Raw genomic sequence first — 21487 nt, 5'->3', positions numbered from 1 at the left:
CAAGGGTAAACAACATTTGTATTCATACAGTTTGTAAAAATCAGACCCTGAACATGGCAAGAACTTCCAAGATGATGTGGCTTCAGACTTTAGTTTTGCAGATTAAAAAAACAAAACAAAACAAAACAAAAAAACCCAGAAGCTCATGAAGTCTGTGACAGAGATGAGTCTTAGACTCTAAACTCCAGTTCCAGCGTGAGCTTGAGGTTTGCGTGTGTTGGTGGCTGGATGTCGCGGACTCACCTCTGCCCTGGCTGGAATCTCACTTTCTGTTTCTCTTTTTGGTTAAGTACTTGCAGCTACGCAACATCTCAGTTGGGAATCACGCTTATGAGAATCAGGGTCCCAAGCAGTCTGCTATGGCAATCTGTCAGCATTTCTACAAGCGAGGAAACATCTGTCCTGGAAATGATACCTTTGACATTGATCCAGAAATTGAAACCGGTGATGTTCTTCTATGAGCTACAATGTTGGCTCTTAACTCCTTGACTTACAATCATTAATTTCATCTCTGAAGGCAATGATGTGGTCTGAGCTATTGGGACACAGTTGGGATTACTAGAGGGTATTATATGTCAGCTCATGTTCTAAGCCCTTTACTATGACTCATGAATCCTCAAAAAAGCCAGTTGAGGCAAGGGTTATTATTCCCACTTCCTAGAAGAATGAGGAATGGCTCAGAGAGTTATATGGTATCTTCAGGATGGAGCTAGTAAGAGGCAGCACTGAAAGTTGGCCCAGACTGTCTTTGCTCTTAGCCACCATATCCTGCCAACTCCAAGCTGGGTACACCAGTTAGCTCAATGGACATTAGGCTTACAAAATATTATGCTTACAAACTCCTGCTGTATTGTATTGAGGGGACAGTCACACCAACTAGTAAACAAATTTTTCCTCTTTTTTTTCTTTTTCTACTGAGGAGGTGGGAGGTAACGGGGACTGAATCCAGATCCTTCTACCTTGGATTTATATACCCCTAGCCTTTTTTGTTTATTTATTTATTTTTTGAAACAGAGTTTAACTAGATTGCTGGGAGTCTTGCTAAGTTGCTGAGGCTGGTTTCAAACTTTCTATCTTCCTGTGGCAGCCTCCCACGCACTCTGTTCCTTTTTTAAAAATGTGTTTTTTGAGGAATAATGATCAACACATACTATTTTAAAAAATAGATGCTGCCAGGAGTGGTGGCACACTCTTGTAATCCCTGCACTTGGGAGGCGAAGACAGGAGGATCACACAGGTTTGAAGACAGCCGCACTGGCTTAAGAGACCCTGTTTCCAAATAAAAATATAAACTAGGTCTGGGAGTGTAGCCTGGAGGTAGAAGGGATTCCAGGAACCCCAGTACTATAAAAAAAAGGATGCTTTTTTTCTATTTACAAAAACAGAAATTCTTAGGCACTGCAATTGTTTCAAATCCTACCCTTTACGATATGAAAAGAGGAGAGGGAGGCCCTCAAAGTTTGTCTAGTCTTAGACAAGAAGGAAGGCAGCATTCTATAGGACCCTAGTGGGACAGAGTTCAGGTCTTTCTCTAGCTCCCAAACTACTCCACAAAGATTTCAGCCTCTTCTGTCTTAAAAACACATGAAGCACTATAGCCAGGTGATATTGATATCTAGCTTCTAAAATATTAATTTGGAGCCGGGCGTGGTGGCGCAGGCTTGTAATCCCAGCATTTGGGAGGCTGAGACAGGAGGATCATGGCTCACGGAAAGCCTCAACTACTTAGTGAGGCCCTCCGCAACTCAGTGAGACCCTGTTTCAAAATAAAGAATAAAAAATAGGGCTGGGAGTGTAGCTCGGAGGTAGAATGCTCCTGAGTTCCATTCTAAGTACCGCAAAAAAAAAAAAAAAAGGCTTAATTTGGAAAAACAAGAGTCTGGTTAACTGATCTTAAATGTCTTATCCTTTCAAAATGCAGTTTTATTTGCTTGTTTTTGGCACCACATCATGTTTTTGTTCCTTTCTGTGGCAGAATGTTTCTTTGTAGAGCCGGGTGACCCTTTTCATAGTGGAACACTGGAAGAAAATAAACTCAACTTCACGCTGGACTTCCACAGGTGAGGGGAGCTCACGGGAACACAGCTAGTGTTCTTGTGTGTGATCACGTCTACTGAGCCCAGGCCCTCTGTTTTCTAGACTTCTGACAGTGGAGCTTCAGTTTAAACTGAAGGCCATTAACCTACAGACAGTTCGTCATCAGGAGCTCCCTGACTGCTATGACTTTACTCTGACTGTAAGTGTGGGCTTCACTGAATTTGGTTCTAGTCTGGAGGAAAAAAAATCACTGTTTCTAGTTTTATGCTTAGAGGTTCACTTGTGTGAAGGCGTGATAAGATGCAGGATGTGTCTCCATGGCTGTGCATGAAGGAACATTGATAGAGCGCCTCTGTTTCGTTATAATTTGTTTACTTGTTATCTGCCTCTGCACCTCACCGAAGGTTCTATAAGAGTGGGGGAAGTGTCCAGCACAGGGTAGATATTCAGACACAAATGGAGCTGGGTGTGGGTATGAGGCTGTCTGCTGACATCATTGTCAATGGTTTTTGTACTGAGATTCCAACACATGACTGTTGCAGTCACTGGGTTATTGTGTAGGGGATCACGAGATCAAGCGCAGGAACCTACTGCTATTTGGTCCCAGCAGGACAGCGTTTGAAATGACTTATTTCACAAGATCCGGACTTCTCTTTTTCTTTTTTTTATTTTATTTATTTTATTTTTTATTATTATTATTATTATTTTTTTTATTGGTGCACTGTATTCATACATCATAGAGGGATACAAACTTTTGTAGACATACATGCACACATCGCCCAGTCAGCCCCCACCCGATGCCCACCCCATTCTCTCCCCATCCCTCCCTCCCATGCTTGGCTTAGTGCTTGACATCTAGTATTATAGCAATTTATCCAAAAATTAAAAATGATAATCTCACATAACAGTTTCATTTGTCTGATACCAAGCTTTTGATGACTTAAAGATAACATTTCAATATTTCTTTTTACTTTCTTTCTTACCAGAGAATATTTTTTTTCTATTTTTTTTAGAAATAAATATATATATTTATTTTTCAGAAAAAAAATCTATCCTAATATGGAATATGGACTCTAGATACCCAAAACGATCTTGAAAAAGAACAAAGCTAGAAGATATATATTTTCTGACTTCAAACCATATAAAGCTACAATAATTATAACAGTGTAGCACTATTCTAAAGGCAGATATATAAACCATTGGAGTTAAATAAAAGCCTAGAGCTAAATTCTTCCCTGTATTGTCAAGTTTTTTTTTTTTTACAAGGTTTCCACGAACATTTGGTGGTGGAAATAATAATCTTTTAACTAAATATTGTTGAAACATAATAATTACATGGAAAAGAATAAAGTTGGACCCTTACCTAATCCCATATACAAATATTAACTCAAAATAGATAAAAGACCTAAATATAAATCTTAAGACTATAAACTTTTAGGAGAAAATCTGGGTCATAAAACCTCACAACATTGAAATTGGCAGTAATTTCTTGGATATGATTTCAATGGCACAGGCAACAGAAGAGTATACAAACTCCCTAAAAATATATATATATTGTATATCCAAAGACAATGTAAACAGATTTAACAGTTACTAATAGAATGGGATAAAATATTTCCAAATGCTATATCTGAAGGTATATTGATATTCCAACTAGAAATCCTAAAAATTAACAACAATAAAGGCAAACAATACCATTTAGAGATAGGTAAAAGACTAACATAAGTAATGAATCTCCACAGATAACCAATCTTAGTTGACTGTTGGATGGAAACTCTTGTTTCTCTGGTTCTGGTGTGTGTTACCTATTTCTTCTTTGTAGTTAATCTCTTTGAGTATTTTCTCTAGTGCTGGTTTTGAAGACATAAATTCCTTCAGTTTCTGTTTGTCATGGAAGCTTCTTATTTCTCCATCTAATTTGATAGAAAGTTTTGCTGGGTAGGAAATTTTTGGCTGGAAGTTGTTTTCTTTCAGAGTTTGGAATATGTTACTCCAAGCCTTTCTGGCTCTCATGACTTGGTTTGGGAAGTCTGGAGTGATTCTAATTGGTTTGCCTCTGAATGTCACTTGGCCCTTTGTTTTTGTTGCCTTTAAGATTCTCTGCTTGGCTTCCACATTGGTCATTTTGACAATTATATGGCGTGGGGATCCTCTTCTCCGATCCTGTCTAAAGGGAGTTCTATAAGTTTCCTGGATCTGTGTATCAACCTCTTGCTCTATGTTTGGAAAATTTTTTGCTATTACTTCCTTGAAGAGATTGTTGATCCCTTTGGTTTCACTTTCTTTTCCCTCCTCTATTCCAATTATTCTTAGGTTAGCTCTCTTAAAATGGGCCCATATTTCTTCAATAGCAGATTCCCGCTGTCAGATATTTTTTCCTAGATTAGAAACTATGCGTTCATTTTTGGAATGATCATCTTCTAAGAGTGAGATTCTGTTTTCCATGTGGTCTAATCGGTTGTTTGTGCTTTGAATTGAGGCCTTTAATTCATTAATTGCATCCTTTATCTCTTTTTGGCTCTCTCTGAGTTCTTTTTGAAGCACCTCTATTATTTCTACAGTTATTTTCCTGATTTGCTCTTCTAGAAATCTCTGATTTTCTGTTTTATCGGGTTCTGATGTTGTGGGGTTGTGGGCATTCATTGCTCCAGTATTATTCCTCTTTCCCATGATTTAGGAAGTTTGTGCCTTCTCTGGGTTCTTCCCTTGGGTCACTATGACTTCACTTAAGGTGTTCTGGATCTCAAGTCAGTAGTATCTCAGACCCCACTACTCCTTTACTGGGTTGTATCACAGAGTCTCCGACCCAGAGAGTCGATAGAGGCTGCTTTAGACTGTGGGGGGTGCCAGGTTGCACGTTCTCCTATGGTGTGATATCTCTGCCACCGCCCCTTCCCCACTGGGTCAAGTCCCAGGGAGTACAGTACTGGAATTTCTCCTCTGTGGCCCGCAATTTGACTCACTGTTCTTGAGTACGCAGATGTAGCTGTACTGGATTCAGTGAATTCTCTGCTGCTGCCGCCGGCGGCAATATGGCGCCACTGCTACGCCCTCGGCCGTGAGGCTGGTGTATTTCTTCTTGGTTTTGATTTCCACTCTGAATCCCTGTGGTGTGTGCTGAGCTCAGCCACTGGGAGCTTTAGATTTTACCTGCGGCAAGGAATCCCGCCTGGCTGTTCGGCAGCGGCTCACCTTGGCTTGTTGTAGCCGTCCGGTGAATTTGCCGCTGCCGCCGGCAGTATGGCGCTGCTGCTGCGTCCTCAGGGGTGAGGCCAGTGTATCTCCTCTGTGGCTCTGAGCTCTGTTCTCCGTCCGCTTTCTCTCTGGAGCCTGGTGATTTTTTTGTTTCTCTGGTAATGGTGTTTTCTGGCTATGAAAGGCGCTGATTTTGTGGTAATGGAGATTGGTTGTTAGCGGGGCTCTTAAGCCCCACTTTTCTCGGTCGCCATCTTCCCGGAAGTCTCCGGACTTCTCTTTTTCAATAGTAGTTTGCATCAATAGCTGTGCCCTACTATTCAGGTAGCTGGTTGTAAAAAATTGAGTTTTAAGAGATTGAGGTTAAAACAAATTGTAGCACTTAAAATATGATGATTAGATAAAGCATTTATCAAGAAAAGCCACTAAACCATGAATATTTTGAATTGGGCCACAATTTTTTATCCTAATATTAACCAGCGTGCAATGAATTATCAGTATTACCTGATTTTTTTTAAAGCTTGAGCTATTATTCACAATCTGGTCTTCTTTCTTTCTTTCTTTCTTTCTTTCTTTCTTTCTTTCTTTCTTTCTTGTGGGGAAGGACACTTTTCAGAATTTTTATAATCCTGATATCTTCTGTATGTATCCTTTTGTGGTTCTCCAGTTAGAAATATATCTTATGCTCTGAATTTCTAGGTATTGTGAGTGGTTTTTGCTTTTGACCGCTCCCCTTTGGATTTTATATGAGTTTAACGTTTCCTATTTAGTATTTTCTTTGTGTTTATCACCAAATCTGCTAGATAAAAGTCTTCTCAAACAAAAAAGCAAGCTGGGTATGGTGGCATATACTTGTATTCTGAATACACAGAAGGCTGAGACAGGAGGATCATAGGTTCACAGCCAGTCTCAGCTGCTTAGTGAGGCCCTTCGCAACTTAGTAAGACCCTGTTTCAAAATAAAGAACAACAACAACAAAAAAATTGGGCCAGAGGTGTAGCTTGGAGGTAAAATGTCCCTGGGTTCAATTCTCAGCTCCACAAAAACAAAAACAAAGACACAGAAACCATTTTGTAAATCTTTTGACCCCCCTCAGCAAATATAGTAAGCAACACAGATATTTATTGAATGAATAAATGAAACACTTTTAAGATCTGGACCCTTTCTAGGGACTCAGTTCAGTAGTAAAAGCAACCTGGTTAGTTAGACATAGGTAGACTTGTTCTATTATTAACATTATTGTTTAATCATTCCAAGTTGTGCCTTTGCATTGTGGATTTAGCATCTCACAGAACTGCAGTAAAACTTGTATCCTATAAGGTGATGTAATAATAGAAGCCATTAGTGTAACCACATTACTGTAAGAAAATGTGGACTGGACAGCATACAGCAGATGCAAAATGTAGGCACTTTGGAGCCAGATAAGCCTAATTTCAGCTCACCAACTGCACACATATATAGTTACAAAGTAGCTATGTAACTTTAGGCAAGTTATGTAAGTAGTTTGCACCTAAGTTTGCTCATCTAAAAGACAAAATTAAGGCCAAGGTTGTCCTCAAGATATAACATAAAAGGATCTACCTAGGTATCTAGGCTATAATAGAGATTGGATTCATTCAACTGCTGTGGTTTTTGTTTTTGTTGTGTTGGAGATTGAACCCAGATACACCCTAAGTCCTCAAAAGCTATTTTTAAACCCTTGCTGTGGGTGCTCAGTTGGATTTATCATGGAAAAATAATGAGTTTTCATTCATGCGTAGTGGTTTATTTAGTATTTTTTGCCTCATTTGTTTTTGAAGCTCTTTATTAGATGTATGAACATCTGGGATTCTTGTGTCCACTTAAAGAACTAACTCTTATATTGAGGTTCAACCCTGGAAACAAGGTTTTATAGAAGATCTAATTCAACCATCTCAATTCACAGAGAAACAAAAGGAGCTTCCCAAAGTTGAATAGAGCTATCAACACATTAGAGATGAGAATCTGGGTCCTCTGTCCTGAAAGAATTACTTCCTAATTAAATACATAGAGGTATCTCGGCTTTCAAAACTGTACACATGTCTTTGACCCTTTTTGTGTCTTTACAGATAACATTTGACAACAAGGCTCATAATGGAAGAATTAAAATAAGTTTAGATAACGACATTTCCATCAGAGAATGTAAAGAGTGGCATGTATCTGGGTCAAGTAAGTGATGAGTGTTACTCATTTCCAGAACGCATATTAAAAAGCATAAAGTTGTTATTAAATGACTACTCTCAGGATATGCAGAACTGCAAATAAAAGATTCCCAAGTTTCTGATTCTTTGCAAGTAGATCAGTGTATTGGTAGACATCTGATACTTTCAGAGATACATATGTTATTACATATAGACACCCCACCAGAAACATACATAGACCCAAATAAATATTTATGGAGCACATGTTACACATTTTCTCCTTCATTTTCCTCGTGTGTGTGTGTGTGTGTGTGTGTGTGTGTGTGTGTGTGTGTATTTGTAATAGTAGTACTGGGGATGAAACTCATGTGCTTTCTACCTCTGGGCTATACCCCCAGACCTATTTTTTTTTTTTTTTGGTGGTACTGGGGTTCCTGGAAGCCCTTCTACCTCCAGGCTACACTCCCAGACCTATTTTTACATTTTTATTTGGAAACAGGGTCTCCTAAGCCAGCGCGCGCTTTGAACCTGCGCGATCCTCCTCTCTCTGCCTCACAAGTGCGGGGATTACAAGCGTGCGCCACCACGCCCGGCTCCCCCAGACCTATTTTATTTTTTATTTGGAAACAAGATCTTGCTAAGTTGCTGAGAGTCTCACTAACTTGCAGAGACTGGCTTCGAACCTGGGATCCTCCTGTCTCAGCCTCCCAATTACTGGGATTAGCCTCCCAAGAACTGGGATTACAAGCAGCATGTGCCACCATGCCTGTCTTCATTTTAATATTTTTAAATATTCTTGGGAGAGGTGAAATCCTTATGTTTAGAGCTGAAGAAACCAGGGGTTAAAAATGATACTTGGAGTTCATTGACATATAGTCACAAAGAAGTCAGGTAGGATTTGACCTGAAACAGTCCACATACGATCATCATCTTAGATCAAAGATAAGAAGTAGACTAAATGAGAAAGGGTCTGTTCTTAGCAATATGGACAGGAATTCAGGTGTAGACTGTGCACTGTCAAGAATTTTGGAGCTGAATTGGAGAATATTATCTGGAAAGAACTTATCTATCTCATTTTCCAGTCCCTCATAAGTAACTTAATGGTATGTTGTGCTGAAGTTAATGATTGGGTTCGGAGTTCTTGAATTCTAGGTGTCTTGAGTTCAGGTGTCTGGCAAACAGTTTTCCCAGCTTTACCAAGAGAGTCAGTAGGTCAGAGTTGGGGTGAGGGGCCTAGGAGTGTGGCATAGTTCTTAGTCAAATCATGCTATTTTATAGATTACTACATTATTGGTTTACAGAATTCAGAAGTAATAATGTGATAAATAAAATGAAATTTCTGCATTAGAGTATTCTTTGCACTAATAGGAAACTTAAAATATATGAGGATCTTGAATCACAGACTTTATTTCAATCATAAACTTGTGTATTTGAAACACAAGCCTATTTTGTCATCTGTAAGTATCATAATGCTTCTTGGCAATCTTTAGAAGAGGACAAATAAAAGCATATGAAAGTACTCAGCACACGGACTTTCAAATGTTTGCTTCTTGGTTTTTTAAAGTTATTCTGAATTAGTTTTAGACAGTTGTATAGCCATTAGAAACCCCATTGTCAGGTATAAATAGGATGCTTTGTTACAGACTTAGTTTTAAGTACTTAATAAGTATAGAGCAATCTGATTGGTTAGAAACAAGCTCTATAGCAGAGCATATGGCTGAGGCATTGTCTGTCTTCCTTTATTGGCTCCATGCATGTGGCCAGGACTTTCCACTCTTTTGGTTTGTTTTTGTTTTTGAGTGCTGGGGATCAAACCCTGGGCCTTGCACACACTAGGCAAGTGCTCTTTCACTGAGCTACATCCCCAGATGTTCTTATTTTTATTTATTTGTGGTACTGGGGATTGAACTCAAGGGCCTTATACCTTTGAGTATACCCCTACCCCTTTTATGGACATGATAATCCCAGTACTTGGGAACGTTTGAGACCAGCCTCAGCAAGTTATGGAGACTTTCAGAAACCAAGTGAGACTTTGTTTTAAAATAAACAAATAATACTAAAGGGAGTTAGAACTGCCCCAAGTTCAACCTCCTGCTTCAGCCCCCTGAGTCCCTGGAATTACAGGCATGCACCACTATATCCAGGTTTTTTAAAGAGTTTCCCAGCCTGGCCTTGATTCTGTGACCCTCCTGCCTTGGCCCTGAGCAGCTGGGATTACAGATGTGGGCCACCACATTCAGTTACTGTGCATGTGTGTGTGTTTGTGTGTGGTACTGGGGATTGAATCTAGGGGCATTCTACCCCTGAGCTATATCCCCCATCCTATTTTAATTTTTATTTAGAAACAAGGTCTCACTCAGTTGCTGAGGGCCTCATTTAGTTACTGACGCTGGCTGTGAATCTGCGATCCTCCTGTGTCCACGTCCCAAGTACTAGGATTGTAAGTGTGCACCACCACACCTGGCTGCCTTTGCACTTTTTATTCTCTAAAATCTCCATATGGGTGGCCTTTTATTGTCACTCAAGTCTCAGCTAAGACCCACTGCCCCCTTGGTGAAGCCTTCCTTTATTAATGTAATGAAACTTTCTTCTGCCCAGTCCCCACACCAACCTCCCCCATGGTCCTCACATGTTAGCTTCATTTGGAGGGCTTGTGGATGGACACATTGGCTTTGATGCAGTGTGTCCAGACCTGAGAGTGTGCTTTTTTTTTTTTTTTGTGGCTCTGGGGATGGGACCTAGGGGCATTTGACCTCCAAGCTATACCCCCTGCCCTATTTTTTATTCTTTATTTTGAAACCGGGTCTTACTGAGTAGCAGAGGGCCTCACTAAGTAGCTGAGGCTGTCCATGAACCGTGATCCTCCGGTCTCAGCCTCCCAAATGCTGGGATTACAAGCGTGTGCCACCATTCCAGGCTCAGAGAGTGTGCATTTTTAATAAGTCCCCTAAGGATGCCAGGAATCAGGGACCTTGAGTGATGGGTGCCGGAAATAGGCTGCAGAGCTTTGAATCCTGACTCTGCCACTTAACTGACCATGCCACCTTGGGTAGACTGAAGTTTTATGCTTGAGTTTTCTCACCTGCAAATTGGGGAGAATAACTCCCCCCTCATTGGGGTTCCCACGAGGATCAAATACATTCATACACATAAAGTGCTCAGAACAGCTCAGTGTGGTGGCACGTGCCTGTAATCCTAGTACTTGAGAGGCTGAGATTGGAGGATTACAGTGTAAGGCCAGCCTCACCAACTCAGTGAGGCCCTTAGCAACTTAGTAATATCCTGTTTCAAAATAAAAAAAAATAGAGTTGGTAATGTAGCTCAGAGGTAGAATGCCCCTGTGTTCCATTTCCAGTACCACCAAAATGAATTAAATAAATAAATACATAAATAAAGTGGTTGAAATTATGGCAAGAAATATTCTCAATATATGTCAGCTAATATAATTTATTCTGTTAGGATCACTTATTTATATCTGAAAGTACTTTGTACATGTACTTATGTACCTCATTCCTTGGCTCACCGCAATAGAGATCTCTATAAGATCAGGGGCCTTATCTATGTTGTTTACCACTGTATCCTAGCACCTAGAAAAATGCCTGGTGCATAAGTGGGTGCTTATATTTTATACCCAGATGAGAATATGTTAATATGTTTATAGGCTATACAGGCTAGGCTAACTATATTTGGAAAAAAAGACCACAGGTTGATAATTAAAGGTCTTTGATGGTTGCAGTGATTTTTAAAAGAAAGACTTTAACCTTTCTTTAAATATTAATTGAAATGATGTTGGGCTACCTTTGTTGTCTTTCTGGAAAGAATGCTGGACTTATTTTATTATTCTAAAATGGAGTAGATGTCACCACATTAATGTCTTGCCACATGCACACTACGTAATCCTCTCTGCTTCCAGTTCAGAAGAACACTCACTACATGATGATCTTCGATGCCTTTGTCATTCTGACTTGCGTCTCCTCGTTAGTCCTCTGCATTAGATCTGTGATTCGAGGGCTTCAGCTCCAGCAGGTAGGGGCTGTTGCTTCCAGGATGCCACTGACGTTCTGACAGATGGAGAAACTCACTGTGCCTCTCCTCTTTCCCCTAAGGAGTTTGTCAATTTTTTCCTCCTCCATTACAAGAAGAAAGTTTCTGTTTCTGATCAAATGGAATTTGTCAATGGATGGTACATTATGATTATTGTTAGTGACATACTGACAATTACTGGGTCCATTCTGAAAATGGAAATCCAGGCAAAGGTAAATATTCTTCCAAACCACGTCATCATTAGTATCACATTTGTGTTAAAGATCATGTATTTTTCCAGGATGTAAGGATTTTTAGAGTAAATTATTTCTTCTGAGCCTTATATCGAGTAGACTTAGACTTGATAATAGTAATTTTCTTTGTTCTACTCAGGAAGTCTCTTAGGAATAATTTTTCAAAGTATAATCTACAAGCCACTGCATCAATATCATTGGGTAGTCCCTGTAAAAGTACCCCATGTTAAATCTACTGAGTCTGAACTCCAGGGCGGTGTGGAGGGCTTGTGAATTCTTATATACAACAAAATCCATATACCCACCAAGGTAATTAAGATAAGAGTGTAGAAAATATCTTACAAGAAATGATAGGTCTTCAGCAGGAAAAGAATGGCTGGAGGAGAAAGAAGGCCAGGGTTCTATTGTGTGAGCATTTGTTTTTTTCTTTTATTCATTCAAAGTGAGAATGCTCCCATATTCTTGTTTTTCCCTTGATGAGTCCAAGATTATGCCCTTTTAAGAATAACCTAGGCTAGAGTCTTGCTTATTCTTTTATTTTTCTGGCCTCAGTGCAACTAATTATGACTGAGAGTCACCAACAGAGCTAGTTATGAGCCTGGACAGAGGCCCCCAGATGCAATGGCTCAAATAGGAGACTAGCTTATTTCTCTCAGGTGGGATTTCTAGGTTGGCAGACAGCTCAGCTGCATGATGTCCTCCATGATGTCACTCAGGGACCCAAGCTCCTCCCATTTCCATTTTTTTTTTCCAGCCCTTAAGGATTCACCCTGACTATATGATGCAGGCTTGGTCAGCTCACAAACGGGTTGCAGCCTATGGCCTGTGGAAAGTGAAAATGCTTTCCAATTCATGCACACATCAGTCCAACAGCAGAAGCTCTTCTATGTCTTGTGGCCATTGTTCAAGATTGGAAGACCTCCTTTTTGTTCATATCCTGCTGTTGGATATAAACTAGTCAGACCTAGCTGCAAGGGATGCTGAGCAGTAGAGCAAATGCATGTGCCCTGGGAGGAGAGGAAGGGTTCAATCAACACAGCAGCCACCAGCATATGTAGCTGTGGCATATGCCATTTACCTTTAAGAGGGAGGAGAGAAAGAGAGAGAGAGGGAGTCACACACACACACACACACACACACACACACACACACACACAGAGGGAGGAGGGGTAGACTAATTTTATCAACCTCAAGTATTGTTGATCTCTGTGAGCCCTTAGTGGGAGAACAACCATTCTCTGCTTTTCTGGACCATTCACTCTTCCTGAATCACAGATGATCATTTTGCCTCTTCCATACTCTCAGCTGATGACTTTACTTCCTATTTCACAAGACCAATAATAATAAAACAGAACTTTCCACAAACTCCCACCTCTTTTATCTGCCTACAAGCACCAGTGCCCACAAATTCTATTTTTCCCTCTGTCACTGTGAATTATTTAGATGGCGACCTGAGACCATCTCCTTCTCCACCCGCCAGGCACTGTCCTCACTTCTTGCTCAAGGACCCCTCCAGCTAGTGATCCATCTCCCTCTCCCTGCCAGGTACTTCTCCCATTAGCATGTTTTTTTTTTTCTCTCTTTTCAAAGAGAGAAGTCTCAGCCCTATGCCATTCTTCAGTTTTGCCCCATTTCTCTGCTCTCCTTTATAGAGCAAAGAGCCTCAAAAATAGTTAATCTCATTATTTGTGGTTCTATTCCTTCTGTTTTTCCTTCTTTTTTTTTTTTGGTGGTACTGGGGTTCCTGGAAGCCCTTCTACCTCTGGGCTACACTCCCAGACCTATTTTATATATTTATTGCAAACAGTGTCTCTTAAGCCAGTGCAGCTGGCTTCGAACCAGCGCGATCCTCCTGTCTCCGCCTCCCAAGCGCTGGGATTACAAGTGTGTGCCACCACGCCTGGCCTGTTTTTTCTTCTACCTGTCCCCAGCAGGCTCTGTGTTCTTCCCAATGACCTTGCATGTTGCTAAGTCTCATCACTGACCTAATTTATCCCACCTTGACTTCTTGGCAGCTTTGCTGACAGCCTCTTCCCTGGGCTGACACTGAGTCACTGGCTGCCCTTCACACCGTCCCTGGCTGGTTCCCTCTCACCTTGCCAACCTAGTGAGGTGATAACCTTCAAGCTGTCCTGCTTGGACAGTTCTCTTTTTTCTGCTGTAGATCCTCTATGTGGTATTTGCTAATGACTCCCAAATCTACATCTCCAACTTGGAATTCTCCTCTCAGTTCCAGACCTAGGTATCCAAATGTCGACTTCACATTTCTACTTGGACATCTGCTTTCCTCTCCAACTTAACATGTCTGAAACAGAACTAAAATCCTCACCTGCACGGGTCATACCTGCATCTCCCATAGCTTTCCAATTCCAGCCAATGGCAAGCCTCCCCAGCTGCTCAAGCCCAAACCATAGATTCAGATCCTTTGAAGGCTCCGTTTTCACCAATTCTACCTCTCTTACATGTAATCCCAGAGGAAACTCTACTGTTCTACCATTAAAATTCCTCTCATCACTGACATTAGGCCCAGCCTGGTCTAATTCCCCACCCGCTCTCACCTGTTATTGCAATGAACCCCTTACTCCTCTAATAGTTTTCTGTCAACCATAGCAGATAGTGTTTTTATCATGTCACTCCTGTGTAGGGTTCTCAAGTTTCTCCAACCTGTTCTGGGTAAAAGACAAAATTGTTAAGTGCCCACCAGGTTCTACACGACCTGCCCCCTGACCGCTGTGTCTGCATTCTCTATCTGTTGCTCACTCTTCCGCAGCCTCCCTCCTGTCTCAGGGCCTCTGCACTTCCCGGTCTCTGTACCTGGAAAGCTCATGCCTGAGATTTTTTGCTTGACTCATTCCCTCATTTTTTCCCCCAGATCTTTCCTTACATGCTGCCTGTTCATGAAGGTCTTTCCTGATCGCCCTATTACAAATTACATATCCATTCCTTATCCCTTCTCTTGACTTCTTTCCTCAGCATTTATCATCACTGATGTACCAAAAATTCTATTAGTTTATTTCTACTGTCCCTCTCTGAACCCCCCCACTAGAATGTAAGCCTCCTACAGGTGAAAGATTGTGTTTGTTTGTTGCTTTATCTTTAGCACTCGGAATAGCACTTGACTCATAGCTACCCAATACATATTCTTGCTCAATTATTTTCTGCTGTTTTTAATCTTTTTTTTTTCTTTTTCATTGCATCTTAGAGTCTAACAAGTTATGATATCTGTAGCATATTTCTCGGGACATCTACCATGCTGGTGTGGCTTGGAGTCATCCGATACCTTGGTTTCTTTGAGAAGTACAATGTAAGGAAGCCCATGGGTGTCCATGCTGTTGGTATTTGATGGCTATTTCACTGCTTTGGATGAAGGACTGAGGGATGCTAACGATCTCTCTTACTTTTCAGCTTCTTATTCTGACCCTTCAAGCAGCATTACCCAACGTCATCAGGTTTTGCTGCTGTGCAGCCATGATTTATTTAGGCTACTGCTTCTGTGGATGGATTGTGCTGGGGCCTTACCATGACAAGGTACTGATGCACAACTTTGCCTTGTTATTATTAAGCTCTTAGAATAGGGCCAGTTGCTCATCTGTCTCTTTTAAATGAACTCCTTTTAGTTTGTGGGTCAGCCTTAAAATATTGATGTTCATATACATATATCTATTGCCATATTTATTTATTTATTTATTTATTTGGTGGTACTGGGGAAGCCCTTCTACCTCCGGACTACACTCCCAGACCTATTTTTACATTTTTATTTGGAAACAGGGTCTCCTAAGCCAGCGCGCGCAGCTGGCTTCGAACCTGCGCGATCCTCCTGTCTCTGCCTCCCAAGCGCGGGGATTACAAGCGTGCACCACCATGCCCGGCTCTATTGCCATATTTATAATAACGAGTAAAGTGTGATTCACATGACCGAAACAGTGATTCAATCAAATGTCTCAAATTCTGTTTGGAGTATGTCAGAAAACTAAGTTCCTTCTATGACCAGCGAAGTCAAGCTTAGTCAATTGATTCATCAATATATGTTAGAGCAGATGATGAGAAAGCCTTCACAAAATGTGACTTGATTAAAAAGTAGCACAGGAAGGCCGGGCATGGTGGCGCATGCTTGTAATCCCCGTGCTTGGGAGGCAGAGACAGGAGGATCGCGCAGGTTTGAAGCCAGCCGCACGGGCTGGCTTAGGAGACCCTGTTTCCAAATTTAAAAAAATATAAAAATAGGTCCGGGAGTGTAGCCCGGAGGTAGAAGGGCTTCCAGGAACCCCAGTACCACCAAAAAAAAAAAAAAAGTAGCACAGGAGCCGGGCATGGTGGTGCACACCTGTAATCACAGTACGTGGAAGGTTGAGGCAAGAGGATCTTGGTTCGCATGCAGACTACCTCAGCTACTTAGTGAGGCCTTCTGCAACTTTGTGAGACCTTGTTTCAAAATAAAGAATAAAAAATAGGGCTGGGGGTATAGCTTGGAGTTAGAATGACCCTGGGTTCTATCCTCAGTACTGCAAAACAAACAAACAAACAGACAAACAAACAAACAAACAGCAGCACAGGGAGAAACTTGTAGAAATATTTAAAAACTTTATTGGGTAGGAATTGAGTAGGGGCTAGGCGATGTGTAAATGTATGTCCACACAAGCTTTTTACCCCAATATGATGTATGAATATAATGCACCAATAAAAAATTAAAACAAACACAAAAAAATAAAAACTTTATTAGCAGAGCTATAGTCTTAAGCATTAGACCTTATTTTAAATGGTATGAACTTTGAAGTGAGATAGGAGTGTGCATGGTTGGATTTGAATATCTCTGCAGAAGTATTTCTTTTTTTTTTTTTTTTTTTTTTTGGTGGTACTGGGGTTCCTGGAAGCCCTTCTACCTCTGGGCTCCACTCCCAGACCTATTTTTACATTTTTATTTGGAAACAGGGTCTCCTAAACCAGCACGCGTGGCTGGCTTTGAACCTGCGCGATCCTCCTGTCTCTGCCTCCCAAGCACGGGGATTACAAGCGTGTGCCACCACACCTGGCCTCTGCAGAAGTACTTCAAGGTGTCTTTTTATAAATTTGTAAAGGGGAAGGAGGCCAGCCATGGTGGTGCACACTGATAATCCCTGGTGTGCTGAGAAAGGAGGATTTCAGGTTTGAAAACAGTCTCAACAACTTAGTGAGACCCTGTTTCAAAATTTAAAAAGTTTTGGGGGCCTGTGATGCCGGGATTGGAGCCTGCTGAGCAGCGAGGCTGGTGCCGGGGCCAGCGAGGCCGGGATCGGAGCCTGCAGTGCGGCATCCACAGGGGAATGTCACACACACAAAATAAAAAGATGCTTTCCTTAATATACGAAAACTAGGGAGAAATGGGTAATAGGAAGAACTCTGGTTCAAGAAGGAGCCCTATAGAGGAGCAATTAAAGTGAACTATCTGAGGGGATGGGAAGGGGGAAGATGGAAAGTATTTAAACACAACACATGATTGTCTTAAACAAATATATTAAAGTCATTCACTCAATCAAGCAAGGGAATGAGGGAGTGGTAGGGAATGGGATGGGGATTGGAAAAGGCTAATTGGATAATGTGTGCTTATATTTCCTTACAAATCTTGTATTCCATTGAGATGTTTGACTACAACGCACCAATAAAAATATACTAAATTTTTTTTAAAAGGAGGGATAGGGAACGAATGGGGATGTAGCTTGGAGGTAGAATGCCTCTGGGTTTAATCCTCAGTACTAATAAATAAACAATTAAATAAAGGGGATAGGGAAGGTTCATCTCAGAAAGTCCCCAAGGTTATAGAAACTGCCCTTTCTACCTTCTACTCAGGCTGCTCCAATAAAGAGGGGCACCAAGAAGGAGCAGCGTGGTGCTGTAATCCCAGTACTTGGGAGGCTGAGACAGGAAGATTGCAGGTTCACGGACAGCCTCAACAAGTAGTGAGACTCTTGTCAACCTAGTGAGACCTAGTTTTATTTTATTTTATTTATTTATTTACTTATTTTTGCAGGTCTGGGGATAGAACCCAGGGGCATTTGACTTCCAAGCTACACTCCCTGCACTATTTTTTTTATTCTTTATTTTGAAGCAGGGTCTCCCTAAGTTGCAGAGGGCCTCACTAAGTAGCTGAGGCTGTGCACGAACCGCGATGCTCCTGTCTCAGCCTCCTGAATGCTGGGATTACAAGCCTGTGCCACCATGCCCGGCTGAGAACTTGTTTTAAAATTAAAATAAAATAGAGCTGGGGGTGTGGCTCAGAAGTAGAACTCCCCTGGATTCCATCCCCAGTGCGCCCCCCAGTTTCCCAACATATGCACACGCACATACAGTAGGTTTAAGCATGATATATGACAAAGCAAATGCTGTAGCTACCTTGAGCTCTTTGTTGGGAAAGGGAAACTTGGAATATCTGATCACATACTTTTAGAATGGTGTCATGGCTAGGGATGGTGGCACAGGCTTGTAATCCCAGTACCTGGGAGGTTGAGACAGGAAGATCTCAGATTCACGGCCAGCCTCAGTTACTGAGTGAGGCCCTCTGCAACTTAGTGAGACCCTGTTTAAAAAAAAAAAAGAATAAAAAAATAGGACGGAGGGTGTAGCTTAGAGGTAGAAAGCCCCTGGGTTCAACCCCTAGTACTGCAAAAAAAAAAAAAAAAAAAAAAAAAGAATGATGTTATGAACAAAGATGCCCAATGGAAAGAGATGTAGAAGAAAGTAAACTTTTTTCTTTTTCTAGTTCCGTTCTCTGAACAGGGTCTCGGAGTGCCTTTTCTCTCTGATAAATGGAGATGATATGTTTGCCACCTTTGCAAAAATGCAGCAAAAGAGCTACCTGGTCTGGCTGTTCAGCAGAATTTACCTCTACTCGTTCATCAGCCTCTTCATCTATATGATCTTAAGCCTTTTTATTGCACTGATCACCGACACATACGAAACAATTAAGGTAGGTTTACAGGAGCCATATGAGCAGCATTCTCCTAGGCTCTGTATAGTAACAGGAAAATTGAGTACCCGAGAGAGGGGAAGAGCTGATGGGATGTTAGCTTCCTCAGAATAGAGAAGGCTTCAAGTTTAGAGGCCAAGAAACAGAAATGAAGGAGAAATAGAATTTCTACAATGTTAAAAGTCTTGTCTCTAAGTCTTTGTCCTTTTTCAAGCAAGTTTTCTAATATTATATTACAATGATAGGAATCAGGTAAGTATTGAGTAAATAAAACAGATGGCATTTTAGAAGGCCAGGATTTTGTGGAGAACTTTAAAAGTGCAATATTCATAAAGAAAAGCTGACCCTTGTCTTGTAGTATCTGTAACTGAACCCGTTACTCTTCGCAGGGCTCTATAAGAACCATCCCACGGGTCCAGCCTCTGGACCTGCAAAAGGGTTAATATGTCAAGTCTGGTTGTGTATACTTTATACAGTTAGAAACATGATTTGAATAGCTAGTGTTCATGTGGGATAATTAGAAACTCCATTTGAGCCTTTTGGAATATGGAAAGGTAGAATAAATATCTACATACACCTAAATTCCTACTAACCTGGCACTGTTAGGTGTGCTATTGGCACCAATAGTTCCACTTGAGGGCTGTTCTTTCTGGGAATAAGAAGAAGAATAAGGTAACATATTGCCATGTGATTGTCCTTCTCTTCAGAAGGACAGTGGTTTGGAGTAGATAATCATGAATATATTGCTCAGGAAGCCAGGGCCAGGACTTCATTCTTGGCCATATTTCAGCACCTGCACATCCTCCCCACTCTTCAATACTCACTCTGTAGACATGTATGTGGTCCCCAAGATGACCAAAAAAAAAAAAATCTAGATGTAATTGTTCAAATCCCTCCCCACGGTACTCTCAAAGTTCACTACCTTCAGCTCTGCATGGGAAGAACTATGTGCCATTCAAAAGTGACATCTTGATGAAACAAACCTGAGCCTCCTATTTTAGGGCACGTCAAGTTATATCTGATCCTTTCTGGTTGGGGCATGTTCTAGAGATCTCAGACCACAAATGGCTAACATACACGGCCCTTAAATAAACTTGTCTGCCTGGAGGAAGGACTCTAAAAGGGTCACAGGTTGGAAAGGTGCCTCAGGGCATTCAGATCTTTATTCAGACTCCTGGATCAACTCGAGTATTCAAGGCTGTGCTAAGGACATCTGGAGAAGACGAGAGATGCCTACCCTTCAGCCCCCAACACCACCCCATTAATCTGGATCAGCTGAGTTCCACTTAAGAAACTTACTTCACTCTGGTCTGGAGCTAACTGGGCTGCAGAAGAGAGTGGAGGTAGAAGTGCTAGATTTAGGATGCAGCTGGCTCCATTCTCCCCAGGAGGATGCACAGCTGGACTCCATATACCCATTGTGGGCTGACAGTGGACCTAGGAAAAAAGAGCTCAGGAGGGCAGCTCAGAGTTCCACACCCACCCTACCTCAGCCAAGCCTAAGAGTAGCTCCTAAGAGTAGTAAAACACTTGGCAGTGCTGGAGTGAATTGGCTCTCTAGGAAACAAACAAACAAACAAACAAACAAACAAAAACAGCCATAAAAAGTCCTCCCTTGCCAAATGGTTCCATTTTGAATTTGGAATACAGCTGTTTCCAAGGGGTGTATTAATAGAAGCGTTTTTCTTCCTCTGCATAGCACTACCAACAAGAGGGCTTCCCAGAGACCGATCTGCGAACCTTTATATCAGAGTGCAAAGATCTACCCAATTCTGGAAAATACAGATTAGAAGATGAACCTCCGGTGTCTTTATTCTGCTGTTGTAAAAAGTAGCTCTTGGGTTTATTTGTGCCCTAGAGGAGAATTTAATATGTAGTGAGTTGGCAATATTTTGAGATCAGGTGTAGTATGTTTAAACACTATTATTTTGAGCAGTTATGGCTATAATTCACCAAGAACTATGTTTATGTTTTTAAAAATATGTTTCATGTCTTTGCTGCATTATATTGAATTTGTTTTAAAAAGTAATTACTTTTGATAAGGGAAGTATTGGATTATTGTTCTCTCTTCCATATTTTGTCAGTGTTTGAATGTGTTCTTTGGGCCCCTCTTTCCTCTCTGAAAGGATTGTGTCCCCAGTAGAAAACAAACCCTGTTCTGACAGAGACTTCGCTGTCTCAGTGTCCATCCCTGAGACAGTGAAGATTGTGGCTCTCTATCTAAAACGACTGCATTTTAAAACCTTTCTTAAAGAATATAGCAAGCAGGAAGAGCCATCACCAGCTGCCAGTGCGATATTTGACTCTGAAGGTCAATGGTTATTTTATTCTGCTTTTAGTTCTGCAGAAGACTGGGTGTTTTAATATTCATGTATAAGTTCTCTTCAGTGTTAAAGAAGACACATAAAGTGAAAATTAAAATATGTAGCCGGGCGTGGTGGCGCATGCTTGTAATCCCTGCGCTTGGGAGGCTGACACAGGAGATTGCACAGGTTCAAAGCCAGCCTCAGCTACTTAGTGAGGCTCTCAGCAACTTAGTGAGACCCTGTTTTCAAATAAAATATAAAAAAGGTCTGGGAGTGTAGCCCGGAAGTAGAAAGCCTCTGGGTTCCACCCCTAGTACCACACACAAAAAAAGTACCAAATGTATATTCCATCAAATCATTATTTTATTTGTATTTTAAGTGGCCTTGTGAAAACTTGTGTTGTACCGTGTCTTTCATAGGCACAGATGGTCACAGCAGTGCAATTTGAGGTTAGGAGCTGTGGATTCATGGAACAAGTTTTTATAATTCATGCAAAAATATTTTGGATAACTATACTCAAAAAATAAGTGAAAAATATGTGCCTTAAACAGACACAAAATGTTCTCTATCCTT

The 21487-nt window shown here is 41.2% G+C and overlaps 1 protein-coding gene across 2 annotated transcripts in view; it reads left to right on the top strand.

Annotated features, from left to right (window-relative positions):
* Positions 1-20442, top strand: part of MCOLN3 (mucolipin TRP cation channel 3) — a gene marked incomplete at its 3' end in the record, with an annotated part of 29372 nt that extends 8930 nt beyond the window's left edge. For both annotated transcript variants that reach the window (XM_080692688.1, XM_080692687.1), the window contains 10 exons: positions 291-444; positions 1976-2060; positions 2140-2236; positions 7320-7419; positions 11305-11417; positions 11498-11647; positions 14871-14972; positions 15074-15196; positions 18402-18608; positions 20308-20442. In XM_080692688.1, coding sequence (XP_080548814.1) covers positions 291-444; positions 1976-2060; positions 2140-2236; positions 7320-7419; positions 11305-11417; positions 11498-11647; positions 14871-14972; positions 15074-15196; positions 18402-18608; positions 20308-20442 — 1266 coding nt within the window. The remainder of the gene's footprint in view (positions 1-290; positions 445-1975; positions 2061-2139; positions 2237-7319; positions 7420-11304; positions 11418-11497; positions 11648-14870; positions 14973-15073; positions 15197-18401; positions 18609-20307) is intronic.
* Positions 20443-21487: the final 1045 nt, after the last annotated feature.

Source organism: Muscardinus avellanarius (assembly GCF_963383645.1).
Source record: "Muscardinus avellanarius genome assembly, chromosome: 3".
NCBI classification, from domain to species: Eukaryota; Metazoa; Chordata; class Mammalia; order Rodentia; family Gliridae; genus Muscardinus; species Muscardinus avellanarius.
This window is presented reverse-complemented; position numbering and strand designations above follow the sequence as displayed.